Genomic DNA, 22979 nt, shown 5'->3' on the forward strand with positions numbered 1-22979 from the left:
CCTGCCTCGGGCATGGATGTGTTTGATGTCCTTAGGTTAGTTAGGTTTAAGTAGTTATCAGTTCTAGGGGACTGATGACCATAGATGTTAAGTCCCATAGTGCTCAGAGCCATTTGAACCATTTTTTGAACCCTAAAAGGGTGTACCGTTTTTATTTCGACAGTGTAATTGGACGGACAAAGCCGTAAAAAGCCCGACATGCCCGGATAAAGCCGAATACCTATCAATCCCAACGGCAGGCTACATCCACTTGAATCTGCATATTGAACTCATCCCCCGGTATCCCTCTACAATCATTACTCCCTACACTTCATTCCATTATAAAACTGATAATTGCTTGATGCGTTAGGATGTTCAAATGGTTCCGATGGCTCTGAGCACTATGGGACTTAACTTCTGAGGTCATCAGTCCCCTAGAAATTAGAACCATTTAAACCTAACTAACCTAAGGACATCACACACATCCATGCCCGAGACAGGATTCGAACCAGCGACCGTAGCGGTCGCGCGGCTCCAGACTGTAGCGCCTCGAACCGCTAGGCCACTCCGGCCGGCATTAGAATGTGTTCTGTCAACACATCCCTTCTTTTAGTCAGGTTGTGTCATAATTTTCTTTTTTCCCCAGTTCAGTTCCGCGACTCCTCACCTATTCGATCTGCCCATTTAATCTTCAGTATTCTTCTACAGCACCACATTTCAAAAGCTTCTTCCTTCTTCTTGTTTCAGTTGCCTATCGTCCATGTTTCGCTTTCATACAAGTCTACACTCCATACAAATACCACCAGAAGAGACCTCCCAACACTCAAATGGATATTAGATTGCTATTGCCAGTCTGCATTTTATGTCCTTTCTACTTCGGCCCATCATCAGTTTTTTTATTGCCCAAATTGTAAAATTATTCTATTACTTTTAATGTCTCCTTTCGTAATTTAATTTCCTCATCATCGCCTGGTTTAATATAACTAAGATCTACTACCCTTGGTTTACTTTTATTGACATTTATCTTATTATCTCTTTTCAAGACACCATCCATTCAGTTCAACCGCTCTTCGAAGTTCTTGGTCCTAGGCAAACCGCAGAGTGTTTGTTTCTGCTCCCTGCACAGATCGAATAACATGGGGTGTAGGGTACCACCTTGTCTCGTTCGCTTCTTAACTACTGCTTCTCTTTCCTGTCCTTTGACTCTTATACTTAATGTCTCGTTTCTGTATAAGTTGTAAATAACATCTCAGTCCCTGTACTTTATCCTTGCCACCTTCAAAATTTCGGTGTGTGGTCCAGGCTACAGTATCAAAAGCTTTCGCCAAATCTACAAATGCTGTAAAAATAGGTTCCCCTTTTTTTAGCCCACTTTCTGAGCCAAAGAGTCAGTACTGCTTCACGTGTTCAGGAATCCAAACTTATCTTCTCAAAAGTCGTTATCTGCCAAGTCTTCAATTCTTCTGTAAATAATTCTTGTTAGTATTTTGCAACCGTGTTTTAGTAAACGAATGGTTCGGCAGTATTCACAACTGCCAACATCTCCATTGATCAGTGAACTGCAAACAGCAGAAGTGAATTAATCTCCTTTTCTCCTTCAGGTCAACATTCAGCTGTACAGTAAATCGGAAAAGCAAGAGTTGGACAACGTTATTGGAATCATGATCGATTATAATCTCAACTACGTACAAGAGAGAACTCCTGTCGGCGCTTATGAATACAACTTGGATCCGTAAGTATCTTTACAGGTTTTTTTTTACTGTTTTTGATGGTAGTAGTCACTCATGTTGTTTTTGTGTTCAGTCCGAAGACTGGTTTGAAGCAGCTCTCCTAGCCAGTCTATCTCGTGCAAGCCTCCTCTTCTGTGACTTACGAGGGCCATACTAAAAGTCTTGAGCAACAAATTGTTAAAATTCCAGTTCTAAAAATGTAATAAAACTACTGTGACATCGTAATCTAAATACTTTATTTCACATATTACCATAATGTGACGAGCGCCTGTCAGATGACCACAAGCAGTACTTCCAAAATGGCCGACATCAATGTTTCGTTTCGATAGCGTTCTGTCATTTTATTCCTTGTTAAAGAGGGAAAATGTGCTGCTTAAATCCACCTCAGCCATCAGCGTGCTCTTGGAGATATGTCTGCTTGGCTGACAGCAATGCGAGGAGATGGGTGTAACATTTCAAAAGTGGAAACACGATATCCAAGATGAGCGTTGTAGCAGTCACCAGAGAACGCAACAAGGAATGGGTCTGAAAAAGTAATCAGTCTTGATCACAATTTCTTTTATTAAAAATTACAAGTAAATGGTATACGATTTCGATCATATATACATCATCTTCAGACCATGTCTCTGGAAGGAAAAAGTAATTTTCCTTATACAGTAATAGGTACCAATATTATACAATTTATCTACGTAATAAAATATGGATATACAATATAATAAAACGGAAAGGGCTTCTGAACCATTAAGTGGTGGACAGATATGACGAGCTGATCACTGACGAATATCTGAAGACACCCCCCTCCCGGCAACATCTAAATAGCTTCAAAGCGCTACGCGTTATAAAGTGAAAGCTCCGTCCCTCGCCTGCTGCATGACCTCATCGGTCCAACCGTTGTGACCGAGCGGTTCTAGGCGCTACACTCTGGAACCGCGCGACCGCTGCGGTCGCAAGTTCGAATCCTGTCTCGGGCATAAATGTGTGTGATGTCCTTAGCTTAGCTAGGTTTAAATAGTTCGAAGTTCTGGGGGACTGACGACCTCAGAAGTTAAGTCCCATAGTGCTCAGAGCCATTTGAACCATTTGACATCATCAGGAGCCAGTAGGGCTTAATATATGGTTATGCCGTACGTGAAAACGTAAAATACCAGTCTAGACACAAATAAAATGTGATTTGAATGATTATATAAATGTAAGCTGACTGTAGTAGTAATTACTTTGCATCCGGAAAAGATAATTACAAACGTGCTTGAACGAACAGTAGAATTGGTTATACAATCGCTAAACTGCCATCTACAGACACAGCGTGAAAGTTCAAACTGACGTATCTAAGCAAAATAAAAATAGAAACACCATCCGTTGCCATGGAGACGGTAGCGTCGAATTTCTCGATGAGTGGCGCCAGTGGCGAGGAATACGGCGCGCCAGACAGAGTTGGGTGACAATGCCTGTGAACGTCGAGGATTGCAGAAGCTCTGGGCGTTCACTGCGTGTTGGTTGCTACGTTCTCTGTGTGTTAACGTGCCTCTGCAATGCCTTTGCGACGTGGATATCGTCGCGCAGTGCTCCTGTTTACAAGTCATTGAGAGCAATTGAGATTGACTTGGCTGGAAAATTTAATAAGCAACAGCTTATGGGTGGTCTTAATATTTTTCGTGGACTACGAATGCAGTTGAATACAGATGATGTTTCTACTGTGTTTCGAGGCAGTACATGGCTGACCTTGGCTGTTGTATGGGGTAACCATGCAGATTATGGTGGCCTTGAAGGCTTCCCTGATGCAAACATCTTGGCTTGGAAGACGTGGAGTATAGCGGAGAGTACAGGTCTGCTCGGTAAAGTTCCCCATGGTACTGTGGTGCCAGACAAGCCGTTTACTTTGTTTACAATGTTTTCTACGTGAGGAGGATTTTTAGCACTCAATCCAAGGGTGCACGCCTGGCATTATCTCCCAGGCCTTCATCCTACCTGCGAATTTCAATTTTCCTCGCTCTTTCTGATGCTGTTTCTTCAATTTGATGTTCGTTGTTTCACTATCTGTGTTTCTCTTGCCTTGGATCGTTAGGCTGGGGGATTTTAGTGCGTTGCAGAGTGGCTGGCTGAACCTTTTTTTATGCTTGCGATCAGCCAGTCTAGGCCATCTGCTATATTGTCTTTACACCTTCTGCCCCTTTTTTCCCTTTTAGTTAATGTTTTTACTTTAGCTTATTTCTTTCGTTTTCTCCTTCTGTGTGGTTACACAGTTCCTTTTACGCATTTTGTTCCTTTCCCATATTCTAGGTGATGTGATTCTTTTGGGATATCATTTTCATACGAGACCTGTGAGAACACGGCAAAGGGACTGAGAACCACGCTGTTTAGTCCTTTTACGCCCCAAATCCAACCAACCAACCACCCAGCGCCAGAGATGTAGCGACAGAAGGGCGCTATCGGTCACCATGGCGGCAGGGATTGATGAATGACGATCAGTGTCGTGGCTTTGAAAGTATAAAACCTAAAACTCGATAATGAAATTGTATAAATGACGAAGAAATGTCTCAACACATGTTAGATCGATGGCACTTAAAACAATTCAAATATAGTTCAATTTTTGCATTCCAGAGACGTGGTCTGATGATGATCTAGATATAACCGAAACCGGTTACTATTGGCACGTGGTTTTTAATTTTTATTAAAAGATTCACGATTAAGACATTACAATTTCCTGTTATCTAACCAGAAGTATGCTTTTAACTTTTCTAAAAGTTATCAAGGAAAGGATTCTGAGGTCACAAGAGAATATGTGCGTGTCACAGTGAATGAAATCGATGGAAAACTGCAGTAGCACACAGTGAAATGAAGAAATGGTTGAAAGCTTAAGTTTCAGAAAAGTTTGTGCCCATCGAGTCAGACATTTGTTGACCAAAGACCAAAAACTTCAGAAAACAACCCTCATCTACATCCATACTCCGCAAGCCACCTGACGGTGTGTGGCGGAGGGCTTTCCGACAGAGCTTTCCAACAAACCTCACGAAAATTCTATCTTGGCACCCTCCGACTCCCATTTTTCCCGTTCTGTTAAGGAACAAATACGACACCAGCGCTTTGCTTTGGTGCAGGATGTTTGGCAAGCAGTGCGACAGTGTCTCTGAGAAGTTGGAGTGGAGTTCAGTTGTGAGTGTGTTTTTAAACTAGCAGACCAATGGGGGGAAATGTGTACAAAGACACGGGAGTCTGCGTTGAAGAGAGCCATATATTATGTAGTTACGATGAGGTTCTTGGTTTCTCTTGGAAATTTAGGACCGAACATTGTAAGAATTTTTGCTCACTACTTTCAGTATGGCCGTCGTACATTAATTTGAAGCCGCTTGCTGTAGTCATATCTTGGTCTCCATCTACAGTTTTTCCCTCCCTCGTCCCTCCATATTCCCATTCTTTCCCAAACTGATTTAGGAGGTGTCTATCAACAGATCCCTTAATTCAGTCAGATGGCCCGTAAACTTCTTTTCGCAAATCCGATTCACCAACTAAGTAATTATTAAATTTACCCACCTAATCTTCCCTTCTGGGCATCATATTTCAAAAGCTGCTATCCTTTTCTTGTCCGAAAGGATTGGCGCCCATATTTTCTCTCTGTACAGGCTACACTCCAAACAGATACACTCACGAAAAAAGTCCTAACTCTTAAATTTATATTCGATGTTAACTTATTTATCTTTCTCATAAATGCTTTTTTTGCTATAGCCAGTCTGCAGTTCCTATCCTCTCTACTTCGCTCATCGTCAGTTGTTTTACTGCCAAAGTGGCGAAATGCATCTGCTCCTTTTAGTGTCTCATATCCTCAATCTAATTCCTTTATCACTGCCTGATGTAGTCCGACTACATTCCATTACCTTTGTTTTACTGTCATTCATGATCATTATACAATCTCCTTTCAAGGCACCATCCATTCCATTCAACTGCTCTTCCAAGTCCTTGGTTGTCTCTGACAAAATTACAGTGTCATCAGCAAACTGCAAAACCTTTGTTTCTTCACCCTGAATACTAATTGCTTTTTCAAATTTCTCCTTAGCTTCGTGTGGTTTGAGTAACATCGGGGATATGCTACAACACTGTCCCACTCCCTTCACAACAACTGCTTCTGTGCCCTCAGGTGTTCAGCATTCGTTTGCTGGGTATGGGATTGGCAGTTCAGTGGACTCGTAGGCGCCATCAGTTGTCTGTCCCATAATATCTATCCATGCTTCATCAACCACTGCGCAGCACGGCTGTGGTACGTTATGTATCACAGGGCACGGGGATCTTGACCACTCTGATGATGATAAAAACCTGTAAAAAAAAACAAAAAAAAAAAAAACCTGTGCGCTGAAGAGATACATGACTTTTACGGTAAAACAGTTGTTTGCGGGCAACCTCTGTGGAAACTGCCGCACCTGTGTTGTATAAGACTTACTCAGGCAAGTAGGGCTGCATCTTGGTGGACCCTTATATGACTTGCTGCTCATAGGACCGAGATGCAACCCTCGAAATTTTATCCTATTCCTCCCAGCGGAACGGAGTGAGGTGGCGCAGTGCTAGCACACTGGACCCGGATTCGAGAGGACGGCGGTTCAATACTGCATCCGGACATCCTAATTTAGGTTTGCCATGACTTCCTTAAATAGCTTCAGGCAAATGCCAGGATGGTTTAGTGGGCATTGCAGGTAAAAGCGATTATGCAGTGGGACGTTGTTGGCTGAAACCTCTAGTTCCCAACAAATGATGCGCCAGAAGAAAGCTTAAAGCCTTGAAGAATATGACATTGAAATTGAGATACACACCACCTTGAACAGCAGCAAAGGTGTTGTGACTTGCAGGGATCTGATGGATGTCCCCTAAAAAGAACTGAAAGCTGAGTGGACCAATGAAGGCACTGCTTTTGTACAACACGTAATGAAAATGGTGAATGACGATATGATCAAATCAGACTCGTTTATACTGACTTCCAGCGCACATCAAAGCTGGTTACCATCGACTAAGCATGTGACGCTATGTTCCCAACCCAATGCGCTGTTTTAAATGCCAACACTTTGGGCACACTACTCTTCGTTGCAAGGGAGAAGTCACTTGTGACAAACGTGGTAAGGCCGCTAGAAGGAGTTGCTTGTTCATCTCCTCTGAAGTGTGTAAACTGCTCCAGGGATTAATCATCATCTCTGGAGTAGGGATTGCAGCATCTTCCTTGAAGGAAGTAAGCTACATGAGTTTAAAACAACAAAGTGCATTATGTATGATGAAGCCAAAAATATCTGTGAGACCTTGCCCCCGCCCCCCCCCCCCTCCCCCTCAATTCGCTTCTTGGCTAAAGGTACTCAGCAGGCAGTTTAGAAAACCAGTGCTGCTACGCAGACGGAGATTACTATTATCAGCACTATTACCCATGTTTGTGCTGCGAGCTCATACTTCCTCCCAGAACGTCATAAAAGGCTATGGTTGCCTACATTGCTGAGCTACCAAAGCTGTGATTGTGGTTATGAAGTCTAGCCAAGCCAAAAAATCAAAGGCAAAGCGTCAACAACAGATGGAATCGGGAATTAAGTAGACTGACAGTGTTGACATCCTATCTGACCTCTCGTGATTCTTTTTCAGAGCAGATGAGTCTTGATGTTAGACTGGGGCAATCATCTCGCCCAAAGACTGAGCCTCCATCCAATGAGGGCCCCTTTCCCCAGCTGAGTGACAGGGTGAAAGTCCTACCCGTGTGATGGATGGCTCCCATAACACTTTGAAACAATAATGAGTTCAGGATACGTTTGATGGAACTGAAACTCTTAGCACATGAACACTCCCTGTGTTTGTGTGTGCAGGAAGCACAATTTAAAACTTTTGATGCCCCTGCCCTGAGGGGCCATACCTTCATTGAAAGGATGAGCTGACAGGGGAAAGAACCAAGAAAGGTAACCCTTGTTTGTCAGTAGTGTGCACCACTCTTCTGCTCTCCCTCGCGGCTACTGATCTGCAAGTGGCTTCAGTTGGACATCATGTGTGCTAGAAGATCACTGTTTGCGTGCTGTATTTACCTCAACAAAATTCGGAGGACACTGAGGCTCCATCAGATCTCACAGAACAACTCTGCCGACCAGTTCTCCTACTGAAACAACTCTCCCGACCAATCCTCCGCCTGGAAGACTTCAGTGCCCGTCATGTATTGTGGGACTTGACCTCTTATTGCCCTTGGGGTCGTCTTTGGAGAGTCTCATGATGTCTCATGAGCTGTGAATCCTTAACACGAGCACTCCCGCTCAGTTCTGTTCTGCTTCTGGGTCATCCTCATCCATCGACCTCTGTTTCTGCTCACCAGCCCTCGCAGACTGTGTTCTTTGGTAATTCAATTACAATCATTTCAGTGACCACTTCCCACTCCAGATTCACCTACTGGATGGAGGTCTCTATGGAAGCACACAGCCTTGCCGGATGATCGGCAGAGCTGACTGGACGCTGTACAGCCAGCAGGTTGTGTTTGAATGCTGCAACAGCACCCAGGAGTGGATGGACTCTATCACATGAGTGATTCACCATGCTGCTGACGTCTCCATCCCAAAGTTTTCTGGTTATCGTTGGAGGCAGCCTGTCCATTGGCGGACTGATGAGTGTGGTTCAGTATCTGGGTCATATGTGCAACTCTGCAATGGTTTAAGTGCTGCCCAATGGCGGAAAACTTCACAGCCTTTCGAGTGGCAAGGGCCAAGGCACCAAGGCTCGATATGTCATCAAAGAGGGCAATAAAAGATCATACTAAGCCTTACCGTATTCTATCAATCATTACACGTGTTCTACAAAAGTATGCGAAGTTATCAGGATGATTTCGGGTAAACACAGTCGTTAACTAATAACAGCAGTGTTGAAACAATGGTGTCTCCAAACAACGTCCAGAGGCATCATCTGGATGATGGCAGAGCATTTTGCAACTACTACTGCTCATGCCAGTCAGGATCTAGCGCTCTGCCACTATCCCGTGACTGTAGTGTGTGTCCAGTTGGACTTCATATCTATCCATTCTATGTCATACAGCCGCCCTTTCACCACATAGTAGCTGTATTATACACTTTGTTAGGTTCACGATACTGCACCAATAGGAGACACAGTATTCTGTGGCAACTCCACCTGTGGGCCTTTCGTGGCCACCTTCCCATCTTCATAGGGTCCTTCCTATCTAAGCAATTATTTGGGTCCCGAGTTGGTGAAATGCTGTTGCATCATTTTGAGCAGGAGACTGATTTTCTTAGAGCACTGTTTTACCCTCTTTGCCATAGCCATAAACAGCATCCCGTCTACAGCAGGGAGTACTATACAGTGTCGTATTTGTGGACAATTTTGCAGTTTTTCTAGACCTCATTTTTGACTCCACCATGAGGGATTAGGCCAACCACAGGCACCGCTCCCATACCCAGACTCTGTGCCGAGGCCGGGGAACTGCCACTTATCACCTGGTGGCAGCTGCAGATGGTGCTTCAGGCATGTAAGTTCCTCACCACTCCCAATGCACCAGCATACAACACCATTGCTCGTCCAGCTATGGAACGCCTCATCCTAACGGCAAGTAGGCCATTTGGGATCTGGGAGTCACTTGGTGCGAAGGAAGTTCAGTCCCAAAGCCAGTGTTTTACCGGCCTGCCATTCTTATCGCTAAAAGGCCCAGAGTGATTTTAGATTTAGTACAGTACAGAAGATGTTGCTCTCCTGCATATGTTCTTATCCATTGTTGTATGACATTTTAAATGAGCACCACAACTTTGTAGTTGTATTTACAGATGGGTCTAAATGGGGGTCTCCCTGGGTTGCTCTGTTGATTTCCCTGATCGTGTCCTCAAGCTCCGTTTGCTCCACGAGTTTATTGTATTCGACCCGGAATTATACGCGATCTTGCTGGCACTGGAGAGAACGAGATGTGTTACGAGTGCTAAATTTCTTGCCTGTTCGTACTCTGAGTGCCCATCACTTCCACAACGCTCGTACCCAGCAGATAAAGTAGTCCGGAATATCCACGACACTAAATTTCTTGCCTGTTCGTACTCTGAGTGCCCATCACTTCCACAACGCTCGTACCCAGCAGATAAAGTAGTCCGGAATATCCACGACACTCAGAAGTTGGGGAAGGTGGTGTCTTTCTGCTGGGTGCCAGAACATATGGGTGTTGCGGAAACAAAAAGGTAGCCAAGGCGACGTGTCAAGATCCTTAGTTCAGTGTGCCACCCACCTGCGTGCTATCGTATTGCTGCTGACGTACAGAGTCTTGCATCGACAGGAAGACACACCCCTCTTACCAACCTCTGGTACTCCGGTGAATACTTCCTCCAGTCCCGGAAAAGTCATTTGCGAACCAGTCATGAAAATTTACGGCGATAAACTCGGGAAACAATTCTTACAAATTTGCGAAAGTGTGCAGCAAGGTCCGAGACGGAAGTTTCATCAAAAGAGCCGGAACGTCATATTTAAAGGCCTCGCTGAAAAGAATGAGGCACTACGAAAACCCAAAAACTTTTAATTTCATTTGAGCTCTTCATCAGGCGGGAAACGTGAAAAAAAGATTTATTTTCCCTTCGACCGCATTTTTATTCATTTTCACATGCCGTTGTATGGTGGAAGGTAATTCCAATGAGTTTTCTTCTTCTCCCGTGCCTTATTTCCCATTTGTCTTGGCCTTGTTACGCCATTTTAAACATATTAGCGTCATTTCAGGGTGCAGTCCCATCGTTTTCAAGTCGTTCCCTAAGGTCCTTATCCGTGTATTCGCTGGGTGTCCAGTGCCCCTTTACGGTCTATTCGTGTCATGTCTTGTTGTAGTCTGGGTTCACGGTGAATAACGTGCACGTACCATCGTCGGCAATTCTCTTGAAGCTTTTTCGCTATGTTTGCTACCTTTAGCCACGGATGTGATCATTTCTTATTCCTTCTTTTAGGGTTACTCGTCCAGACCAAAGTAGCATCGTTGCCTCTGTAACCTGGAGCTTCCGTTTGTGAGTGGCCCAGCATTGTGAACCCTCGGTTAAAGCTGGTCTTATCGCTTGTTTGCATATACTTTCGTTTTACTTCGATAGGTATTCTCGCGTTGCAGATGACGCCTGTTGGTGACCTCCATTTCAGCCACCCAGTTTTTATACGGTATTCGGCGCCTGTACTCGTGGAAGCTTTGGATATTATTACCGATTAGAGGGACCTGGAACTGATGGGTTGGTCGGATGTACTTACGGTTTAGAATTGGTGGTCGTTCTTGAGAAGTTACAACTCATACACTTCGTTTTTGTCCAGCTTATTCTATATCTACATCTACATACATACTCCGCAAGCCACCTGACGGTGTGTGGCGGAGGGTACCTTGAGTACCTCTATCTCTTCTCCCTTCTATTCCAGTCTCGTATTGTTCGTGTAAAGAAGGATTGTCGGTATGCTTCTGTGTGGGCTCTAATCTCTCTGATTTTATCTGCATGGTCTCTTCGCGAGATATACGTATGAGGCAGCAATATACTGCTTGACTCTTCGGTGTAGGTATGTTCTCGAAACTTCAACAAAAGCCCGTACCGATCTACTGAGCGTCTCTCCTGCAGAGTCTTCCACTGGAGTTTATCTATCAACTCCGTAACGCTTTCGAGATTACTAAATGATCATGTAACGAAGCGCGCTGCTCTCTGTTGGATCTTCTCTCTCTCTCTTCTATCAACCCTATCTGGTACGGATCCCACACTGCTGAGCAGTACTCAAGCAGCGGGCGAACAAGCATACTGTAACCTACTTCCTTCGTTTTCGTATTGCATTTCCTTAGGATTCTTCCAATGAATCTCAGTCTGGTATCTGCATCACCGACGATCAATTTTATATGATCATTCCATTTTAAATCACTCCTAATGCGTACTCCCAGATAATTTATGGCATTAACTGCTTCCAGTTTCTGACCTGCTATATTGTAGCTAAATAATAAGGGATCTTTCTTTCTGTGTATTCGCAGCACATTACACTTGTCTACATTGAGATTCAATTGCCATTCCCTGCACCATGCGTCAATTCGTTGCTGATCCTCCTGCATTTCAGTACAGTTTTCCATTGTTACAACCTCCCGATATAACACAGTATCGTCCGCAAAAGCCTCAGTGAACTTCCCATGTCATCCACAAGCTCATTTATGTATATTGTGAATAGCAACGGTCCTACGACACTCCCCTGCGGCACACCTGATATCACTCTTACTTCGGAAGACTTCTCTCCATTGAGAATGACATGCTGCGTTCTGTTATCTAGGAACTCTTCCATCGAATCACACAATTGGTCTGATAGTCCATATGCTCTTACTTTGTTCATTAAACGACTATGGGGAACTGTATCGAACGCCTTGCGGAAGTCAAGAAACACGGGCTCTACCTTGTCAACCCGTGTCTATGGCCTTCTGAGTCTCGTGGACGAATAGCGCGAGCTGGGTTTCACACGACCGTCTTTTTCGAAACCCACGCTGATTCCTACAGAGTAGATTTCTAGTCTCTAGACGTTAGAGATATAGGTCTATAGTTCTGCACATCTGTTCGACGTCCCTTCTTGAAAACGGGAATGGCCTGTGCCCTTTTCCAATCCTTTGGAACGTTACGCTCTTCTAGAGACCTACGGTACAACGCTGCAAGAAGGGGGGCAAGTTCCTTCGCGTACTCTGTGTAAAATCGAACTGGTATCCCATCAGGTCCAGCGGCCTTTCATCTTTTGAGCGATTTTAATTGCTTCTCTATCCCTCTGTCCTCTATTTCGATACCATTTTGTCATCTGTGCGACAATCTAGAGAACGAACTACAGTGCAGTCTTCCTCTGTGAAACAGCTTTGGAAAAAGACATTTAGTATTTCGGCCTTTAGTCTGTCATCCTCTGTTTCAGTACCATTTTGGTCTCGGAGTGTCTGGACATTTTGTTTTGATCCACCTACCGCTTTGACATAAGACCAAAATTTCTTAGGATTTTCTGTCAAGTCAGTACATAGAACTTTACTTTCGAATTCATTGAACGCCTCTCGCATTGCCCTCACACTACATTTCGCTTTTTGTTTGTGTACAAGGCTTTGGCTATGTTTATGTTTGCTGTGAAGTTCTCTTTGCTTCCGCAGCAGTTTTCTAACTCGGTTGTTGTACCACGGTGGCTCTTTTTCATCTCTTACGATCTTGCTTGGCACATACTCATCTAACGCATATTGTACGATGGTTTTGAACATTCTCCGCTGATCCTCAACATTATCTGTACTTGAGAAAAAACTTTTGTGTTGAGCCGTCAGGTACTCTGAAATCTGCTTTTTGTCACTTTTGCTAAACAGAAAAATCTTCCTACCTTTTTTAATATTTCTAATTACGGCTGAAATCATCGCTGCAGTAACTGCTTTACGATCGCTGATTCCCTGTTCTGCGTTAACTGTTTCAAATAGTTCGGTTTTGTTTGTCACCAGAAGGTCTAATATGTTATCGCCACGAGTCGGTTCTCTGTTTAACTGCTCAAGGTAGTTTTCAGATAAAGCACTTTAAAAAATTTCACTGATATCCGGCAAATTAAAATCTCCACCGAGAACTATAACATGGTGGGGAAATCTACTCGAAATATTTTCCAAATTATCCTTCAGGTGCTCAGCCACAACAGCTGCTGAGCCAGGGGGCCTATAGAGACATCCAATTACCATGTCTGAGCCTGCTTTAACCGTGACCTTCACCCAAATTATTTCACATTTCGGATCTCCGTCAATTTCCTTCGATGCTGTTATTCTGTGTTCTAGCGCCATGAAGGAAGAATTTATGTCACGGTGAATTTCTGGTAAAGATTCTGTTATTGAACTACGTCGTCAGCGTATAAAAGTATCCATGGTGTTGGTTTCTGAAGCTATTCTATGACATAGTTCGTGACCGGATGAAATAGCATTGGAGGGAAAGCGGATCCTAGGTGTATCCCAACTGTTTCGTCCTGGGGGAAAAAAAAGTCGTCATGCCCATTTGTTATGGCATGTGCTACAATATTTTTTTTTACATAGTTTAAACAGCAAGTAGGTGGTGGAAGATTATAGGATGGAAAGGGAGGTGGAAGGGGGGGGGGGAGGTAAAACATTCTTAAGGCGCGTTTACATGGATCATATTTTACGGAAAAGCACATCCGCAAAAACTTTGCCGTCAACATGGTTGTGATGTGGCCAGAATAGACTGCAATAATACTTCGTATGGCTCTTGCTTCCTCTTAACCCCGCCAGCGGCGCCACAATCCCAAGTCACGTGAAACAATAGTATTTCGCTTGAGTTCCAGAGATGGCCGCGACTTTCAGACACTCGATTTATTTGTTGTCTGTAGGAATGTAGTCGTGGGGAAACAAGACACCCAGTAATTTCATTAATGTCGTAATACGTCTGTCAGGGAACACAGAAAATAGTATTTACAAACACCGAAAACAAAAAGGACAGTCTCGCTGATGCAGTCGTAGGAGAAGGTCTGCTATAATGAGCCATACTTTTATCGTACATAGGTTCTTAAGACGAAAAATGATGTTTCTTTGAAGCTTCATTACGTGTGTTTCATGGTCATCAACTTTTCAACTGTCTTTCATTGTTATTGCTGTGCTTCTATACAGGCTTACAGGCTTACCTCTAGCCTGACTGCTAAACATCTGCTGGAAGGTACGATTTTTATGCATGATAGCGCTTCACCCCATATTGCTGCATGTGGGAACAGTCTCTTGCATATATCGTTTGGTGAGGATCCGCAGCATCCGTGATGCTCCCCCATCCCCTCACCAACCCGCCCATCCACCCACCCACCCACCCACCCACCACTGCAAGTCCCGAGACCTCAGTCTGTGTGGTTATTGGGGAGGGAGTTACGTAAATCCGCAAGTCTAACGCCATCGGCCGACCTCATTAGGGGTGCTGAAAGTCAACATCCGATAAAAATTACTCACTGTACCTATTGATATACTATACAACGTTGTTCACAACATTGTTCCTTAACTACAGGTATTGTTGATGAACGACGGGCGACAAGTTGAGCATTTGTTATAAAGAACATCACCTGTGCCAAAAATCAATTGTTATGGTAATTATTACTTTTGTAACATATGAAGCGCCATCTGTTGTTTATTTGGTTTCAACAAAACTCCATGGCATTTCAAGCATGTGTGTAAATTTTTACCTCCCTACGTTCATTATCCCGTGAAGTATTGAATTCTCAAAATATTTTAACGAACTTTTGGGTCGCCCTGTACATTACTTTTCACGCCCCCATAATTCTCGTGGTAGGTGTATCCCATTTATGAAATTAATGATTCTCGCACTATACTGGTGAATCTCTTTAAAGTATCAACATAAACATCTTATCCTTATTTCAAACTACATTAATGAACTCCGTGAGTCCATCCACCAGTGTTTTAAACGCCTTGTACTATGAGGCATGTCGATGAGAAGTGTAAAGGGGTACATTCAAGCTTTCGTATGTAACACCACTAGCCAAAAATTGAAGGGCGATACCTAGTCTGGTTGTAGTTGGTATTGGTCTTACCAATTCTCGGACGAATCACTTATAAATAATATAACCTAAATCGTGTTTTAGCGTTCTGTAAAAGATTTGTGTGCAATATCTGTTCACTAATTAAGCTTTCGAAAACAGTTCGCTTGCTTAGAAGAAGACATTAAGGACGCCCCATTTCTCTTTTTCCTGCATACTTCTTTTCCTTTTGGATTACAAATGCAAGAGCATCACACACATACCCCCGCCCCCCTCACTCTCCCTCTCTCCCTCCCTCCCTCCCTCCCTCCCTCCCTCCCTCCCTCTCTCTCTCTCTCTCTCTCTCTCTCTCTCTCTCTCTCTCTCTCTCTCTCTCTCTCTCTGTGTGTGTGTGTGTGTGTGTGTGTGTGTGTGTGTGTGTGTGTGTGTCTCGTCCACTTCGCTGCCATAGTGTGGCACGTGTAAACAAAACACTTCTATGCAGGAAAATATATTGCCGCAAACATTTCCAGGAAACAATGGCCAGCAGTACTTGTGGCTGCAGTATTGTCGGACAATCTTGTGTGGTGGTATTGTCGGTAATATGCAACTTTTATGGCCCCTATAATCGTAATTGCTCTTGTGTGAAAGAATGGCTAAAGAAAGTAGCCTTCCTCGCAGTAAAAATGGCGGTCGCGTTTGTTTCGAGGAGCTTTAGATTAAGGACATCGTATATACTTGTACGAAAAAAAGTGTAAACCAAATCCTATTTACGACTGAAATCGTTAGCTTCTTTTTTTCATAAAGAGTACATTGTTAGTACTGCAAAATTAAAGAATAATGAGTTTTCGTCACCGCTTCTTGACGCCATTCTCTATATTATAAATTAAAAATGTAACTCTCTCTAGTGCTTTCCGAAATTCCATGTTCGTAATATCGTAGCATATTTGTTGTTATTAATTTTTGATAGGGCGCCTGGTCCGTAGTATTACAGATTAATACGATTTTTTTTGCTAAAGTTTTCGTCCTCTTGCGGATTATAAATTCTGATTAAAATCCCCGTCCCTCCGATTTACTAGACTACTCGCTGTACACGAATTTCACCCTTAACGCGGGTCACAGAGAAAATAATTCCGTATTTGATCAAAATAATTTGCGTAGGGGGTGTTGCTGCGACAGTCTGATCGAACGCGCCCTGTTGCCTCGGTCGTTTGTAGGCGGGAAAATCTCTCGCGTCACCGTTGTGTAATGTACAGATAACTCCCGTGTTGTTGTTGCTGTTGTTTTTTTTTAGAAGAAATTGAACGATGAAAACTGTTGTTTGAACACTACGCACAGGCTCTTTCCTTATTTTGTACGGCGCTAGCCGCTCGTAAAGAAATACCAGTGGTGACAGTACGAACGACTTGCAACATTAACGGTAAAACTCTGCAGTCCATCGCAGTATTTGGCAGTGATACTGAAAAGCCATGTAAAACACGTAAGAGCAGTTGAAAGAAAGTAGTTTGGAGATCTAGATTTATTGGAATGGTTTTGGAAAAGTTCACTCCACTTGTACAGACGTCGTTTTCAAGAAGGCATGGTAGCAGAAACAGAACGAGTACCTAGACGCACTGTTAGGATCGCCACATTTTGGTAAAGACCGTGGGAGTGTATAACAGAAATGCACGGGGACTTTCCTGCAAACTTTGATAGAAATGCGACGTTGACTGAATATTCGTCGGAACCGGACAGAACATAACGATAATATTAAAAGGGAAGCACATTCGCGATGTTCTGCCAACTATTATTTATTCGGCTTCTTGCACCAACGTCACTTTATAACTGAATGTCGCAAACATAGATAAAAGCAACTTGCGACTTAAACAGATATCAAGGGAAGATCGGGTAGTAGCAGGCACTTTTTTCGAAATTATGATATTTTTTACAGGTTGAAGTAGAACATTCTTTACACTTAACAGTGCCATGATATGTTACTTACAAAACTCGGTGTCATAAGAATTTACATCCCCTGGCTTTTTTATATTTTTTCTATCTGTGCATTTTGGTCGTAGACACTTTTGGAGGGTTGTATCGGATATGAAATTGTGCTATTTAAAAAAAAAAACCTTTTCGTTGCAAGAAAAAAATGGCTCTGAGCACTGCGGGACTTAACTGCTGAGGCCATCAGTCCCCTAGAACTGAGAACTACTTAAACCTAACTAACCTAAGGACATCACACACATTCATGTCCGAGGCAGGATTCGAACCTGCGACCGTAGCGGTCGCCCGGTTCCAGACTGTAGCGCCTAGAACCGCTCGGCCACTCCGGCTGGCTTCGTTGCAAGAACTCATCTTTATTCGAAGGCATAAACTGCTATCTACATTTTTACACAATCTTACGATATTGTTTCTAGTTCATCACTGTATGTTCTTGGAAAAAAAACCTTATTATTTGCTTCCAGGGCTCTCGGGTGTCCAGGCGGATGCATGCGGCTGGACACCCGAGAGCCCTGGAAAGAACATTTACACCGGGAAAGTCTCCGATCACATAACTTATTATTTCCGAAAGTAGGTTTCACAGTCACCACTTCGTTTTGCCGCAAGCTTCAACTCTATGACCTAATGTACTTCTTTTAACTGAATATTTCTTCACTTGCTTCCTTGTCATTTCAACAAGTCTGACTTTCTCTAGCTCTTCCTTCATTTTATTTTTATCCCATTTATGTCCTGCCCGTTAAAGAAAAAAAACTGTAAATTTAAGTTTTTATGCTCTGTTTGATCCAGTACAATCCGAAATTGCTTTGTCCGATACAACACGAACGTACCACTGTGTTATTTTTACATTCCCGATGTTGCTTGACTAGACACGGTCACAGCCCACAATACAGAAAATAATATCATTTATATGTAAGGGCACAATAAAAATGTAATGCTACTTACTCGCAAAAAAAAAAACACAACTCTCCAAAAATTAAGTATGTGTACCGGAAGCTCCTCTAGGAACATTTAACGTCGCCTCATAATTAAAACATCGCATGTTGGAAAAGTTATGCGTGGTTGTCTCACTTTAATATGGTTGCCTAACAGTATACATGTTTTCTTTTTTTCCTGAATAGTGGTCTTGTTCTTCCCATGCTCACACTGCAATAGCCCGACAGTTATTGTCGCTAGCGGTAGAGTGAGGGGCAAGAAATGAAGGAAAAGAAGAAGGGTTTAACGTCCTTCCTACATCGAGATCATTAGAGACGGAGCCCAAGCTCGGATTACGAAGGCTGGGGAAGGAAATGGCGTGCGCCCTTTCAAAGGAACCATCCCAGTGAGGTAGGGAAATCATGGGAAACCTGAAGCAGGATGGTCTGACGCGAATTTAAACCTTCGTCCTCCCGAATGCGACTCCATTGCGCTAACCACTGCGCCACCTCGCTCGGTTGCTAGAGTTGAGAAACAGCTCTTCTCCGACAAAACCCGACGTTCGCTAAGTGATATAAATCCAGAAGATACATAAACTGATGAGATACAGAGCGTCCCCAAAGGGAAGTATTACGCATCTGTATTACGCTAAAATCGTTAAACTTTAACAAAAAATGAAAAATAAAGCTTTCTACGTTTTGTGTAAATCGTTATATTTAACAAATATAGTAAATTTGATATTACGACTTAATTTTTACGTGCGTGAAATGTAATTTAAGAGAGACCGAAAAGGGACACTGTGTTTCGTAATATAAAACTAAGATAACGTTCTGTATCTTATGTTTATTACTTCCAAGTATTTCCTTTTTTGTTATCTTTGTGCTTTCTGTTTGCATCGTACGTATGACACAGAACTCCAGCATAATTTTAAATGAGCAAACCCAATGGCTTGTTTGCTCTTGTTAAATTACGTTTCAGTTATGTTGTTGGAGAGCAAAATAACAGATTCGACAAGTGTAGGGACTTCCACATATCACAAAAATAATTATTATTATGTATAAAGTGTAACGATCTCTGCATAATAACGACTACAGGGAGACTGAGTCTGTAATCAAACCACTGAAGACTAAAGACTGTCATGGATATCGTGGTGTATCTAGCAGAATACTAAAGTACTGTGCTGTACATGGTAGCCCTGTATATGTCTGTAACTTTTTCTTTAGGAATGATCGGTTTCCTGAACGATAAAAGTTCTCAGTGCTAAAGTTGCTTTATGAAAAGGGAAAATCAGATAATGTAGACAATTTTAGACCAGTTTTTGTGCCATCAGTTTTTGCCAAAGTTATTGAAAAGGCTATGTATGTAAGGCTGATTGATCATTTCATTTCACATAATTGGCTGTAAAATCAACTGTTTGCTTTTAGATGTGGTGTAACAACTGAAAATGCTACATTCTCTTTTCTCTGTGAGGTACTGTATGGATTAAACTGTGCTGAGAACAGCCATGATGTGGGGTCCAAGTGTCCGAGTGGGGCACAGTTAAATTGTGGTTGGATGAAGTGCACAGTTTAGCAGGTGGCAGCAAACTGAGGCAACCACACCTTAGGAACTCGTCCAACACAGAACGAAAATGTGTTTCTGCACGGGGCCACGTTATTTCGCCCGAGCTCCGCAAACTAACGGGGCCGCCCCTTCATAATCAGGGGGTGGAATACCAAGCGCTGCGAACGAGAATGCGTTTCTGCGCAGGGGCCATGTTATTTCGGCTGAGCTCTACCAAGAAATCCTCAAGCCAGTTATAAATTTCGCTTGCTTGTCTTTGTTATCGTACTTCCGTAAATACATGTTAGTGTAGTGGTACTTTTTTTTTGGGGGGGGGGGGGGGGCGGTATTAAATTGTAAGGTCAAAAGCCTATGTAACTGGGCCGCCGTGTCGGCGAGCTGACTCCTGCAAGTGACATAACGTAACGAGTGGTTGTTTCTCTCCCGGCAGCAACATGGCGGAGGTGGCGCATTTCCCGGATACGAAGCCGAACCGCACGCTGAGCTACAACGCCAAGCAGCTGATCGCCCGCGAGCTGGAGATGGAGAAGCTGCGCCGCGCCGAAGCGAGCTTGCTGGCTGCCCAGCCCACGGACAAGGACAAAACTAAGGACAAGGGCAAAGGCAAGGATAAGGACAAAGCCGTGGACAAGACGAAGGAGGCCCCAGCTGTGCCCAACCACCTGCAGAGCCTCAAGCCCAAGGCCATCTCCGAAGTCAGCAGGGTGAGTACCTACATAAGTTCTATGTTGCTATGTTTGTTTATCATAAGTAATGTAAACAAACGCCCGCTTAGTGGCTGATCGCCGGTTACACGCTACCTACACGATATATTGTACTGTCACTGGAAATACACTGCAGCGGCAAAGGTCATGGTTTCCTCCTAATATCGTGTCGGACCACCTCCTGCCGGAGTAATGCAGCACCTCCACGTGGATGGACTCAACAAGTCGTTGGAAATCCCCTGCAGAAGTACTCAGCCATGGTGCTTCTATACCCGTCGGTAACTGCGAAATTGTTGCCAGTGCAGGGTTTTGTGGACAAACTGAGCCCTTAATTATGCCTCATATATGTTCGTTGGGGTTCATGTCGGATGATTTGGGTAGCAAAATCATTTGCTCGAATTGTCCAGAATGTACTTCAAACGAGTCGCGAACAACTGTGGTCCGGTGACATTGTGCATTTTCATCCATGAAAATTCCATCGTGTTTGGTCTCCAAGTAGCCGAACATAACCATTTCCAGTAAATGAACCGTTCAGTTGGCCAGATGACCTAGTCCGTTTCATATAAACGCGGCCCAAACCATTATGGACCCCCAGCATCTTGCACAATGCCGTCGGCCGCTGTGGCCAAGCGTTTCTAGGCTCTTCTGTTAGGAACTGCGGTGCTGCAGGTTCGAATCCTGCCTCGGGCATGGATGTGTGTGATGTCCTTAGGTTAGTTAGGTTTGAGTAGTTCTAAGTCAAGGGGACTGATGACCTCAGATGTTAAGTCCCATAGTGCTTAGGGCCACTTGAACCATTTGCACAATGCCTTGTTGACAACTTGGGTACATGGCTTTGTGAGGTATGCCCACACTCGAACCCTTCTATCAGCTCTTACCAACTGAAATCGGGACCCATCTGACCAGCCCACTGTCTTCCAGTCGTCTAGGGACCAACTCAAATGGTCACGAGCCCAGGAGAGTCGCTGCAGGCGATGTCGTACTGTTAGCAAAGGTACTCGCATCGGTCGTCTCCTGCCATACCCCATTAACGCCAGATTTTGCCGCACTGCTTTCACTGATAAGTTCTTCGTACGTCTCACATTGATTTCAGTGGTTATTTCATGCAGTGCTGTTTGTCTGTTAGCATTCACAAATCCGTGCAAAAGCCGTTGCTCCCGGTCGTTAAGTGAAGGCCATCGGCCACTGCGTTGTAAGTGATAGTGATAATGCCAGAACTTTCGCGTTATCGGTGCACTCTTGACACTTTAGGTCTCGGAATATCGAATTCCCTAACGATTTCCCAAATGGAATGCTCCGTACGTCTAGTTGCAACTACCATTCCACGTTCGAAGTCTGTTAATTGCCGTCGTGCGCCATAAGCACGTCGGAAACCTTTTCACATGAATCGCCTAAGTACAAATTACAGCTCTCGCCATCCGTGTATGTACATTTCGTTGTTGTTATAGCGTGGAACAAAATGCAGGAAGTTGCCCTAGGCTACTCGAGAGATACAAAGAGGGATGCCACTTCATCTGTATTGGCAGAAATTACCAGAGGGGTAGATCATTATGCCACTACTGTTCTTGCTTTATATCAGTGATCTGATCTGCCATTTTATTCGAATGATTGGCGCAGAATTTGTACTGTTTGCATATGATACAACTATTGTTGTGAAGCCGAGCAAAGAAGCATCAACAGATAAAATAGTAAATGATATTATTCTGAACGTTACTGACTGGTTTTGCACAAATAGGCCAGCTTTAAACTTCGAAAAGAAAAAGTTCTCGGGATATTCTGTTTTTTACTGTCAAAATACCCTGTTAACCTGGTACTCAAAAAAAAAAAAAGGGTAGAAAATTTGAATTTCTTACGTGCGCATATTTTTGAAAACTGGATAGTAGACAACCTGAAACGTTTAGAATGACTATCAAATGTTTAGCCTACTAATGATGCTGCGTCTGTAAGAAGGTTGCAACACCATAAGGCTGTAGCGAAATGCGTGAAGACCGTAGGATATGTAAAACAAGATTCAGAGTCAGTCTGCGGCTGTTGTGGCCGAGCGGTTCTAGGCGCTTCAGTCCGGAACCACGCGAATGCCACGGTCGCAGGTTCGAATCCTGCCTCGGGCATGGATGTGTGTGATGTCCTTTAGGTTAGTTAGGTTTAAGTAGTTCTAAGTTCTAGGGGACTGATGACCTCAAATGTTAAGTCCCATAGTGCTCAGAGACATTTGAAACATTTGCATCAGACTCAATCGCAATAAAACACTTGACTGAGTGGGGCATAGGTTTTATTGCAAATGACAGAACCTTGTTTTACAAGTCCTAAGATTTAATCCAACAATGACGGTAGACGACACGTCGTTATAGGTAAAGAAAAATTTTAACCGATCTGTACATCTTTATTTCTCGAGAAAGATGGCCTAGTGCGAGCAGGATTCGCCCACAGGAGTTGCGTACAAATTTAATTACGTCTGTAGACAGGCCATCCATCCCCGGAATCGAGAATCTTGAATATTTTTGTCTGTTGTCGATATGGCCGCACGTTTTAACTGCATTGACGTAGAAGCTTAAATGTTGTACACCGCCAAGTGACTGCAGACCTTAGTATGCGACATGAAATTTAACTTGATACGCCTTCCCTTTGCTGAGATAAAGGGGGTTTAACAGACGGATGGCCTAGCAAAAAAATGGCT

The 22979-nt window shown here is 43.6% G+C and overlaps 1 protein-coding gene across 2 annotated transcripts in view; it reads left to right on the forward strand.

The window, feature by feature from the left end:
- The window catches only part of LOC126336764 (chromosome transmission fidelity protein 18 homolog), a 443331-nt gene that overhangs the window by 165900 nt on the left and 254452 nt on the right, over positions 1–22979 (forward strand). For both annotated transcript variants that reach the window (XM_050000773.1, XM_050000774.1), the window contains exons 17-18: positions 1581–1711; positions 20029–20302. In XM_050000773.1, the coding sequence (XP_049856730.1) occupies positions 1581–1711; positions 20029–20302 (405 nt within the window). The remainder of the gene's footprint in view (positions 1–1580; positions 1712–20028; positions 20303–22979) is intronic.

The sequence above is a fragment of the Schistocerca gregaria genome, chromosome 2 (assembly GCF_023897955.1).
Source record: "Schistocerca gregaria isolate iqSchGreg1 chromosome 2, iqSchGreg1.2, whole genome shotgun sequence".
Classification (NCBI taxonomy): domain Eukaryota; kingdom Metazoa; phylum Arthropoda; class Insecta; order Orthoptera; family Acrididae; genus Schistocerca; species Schistocerca gregaria.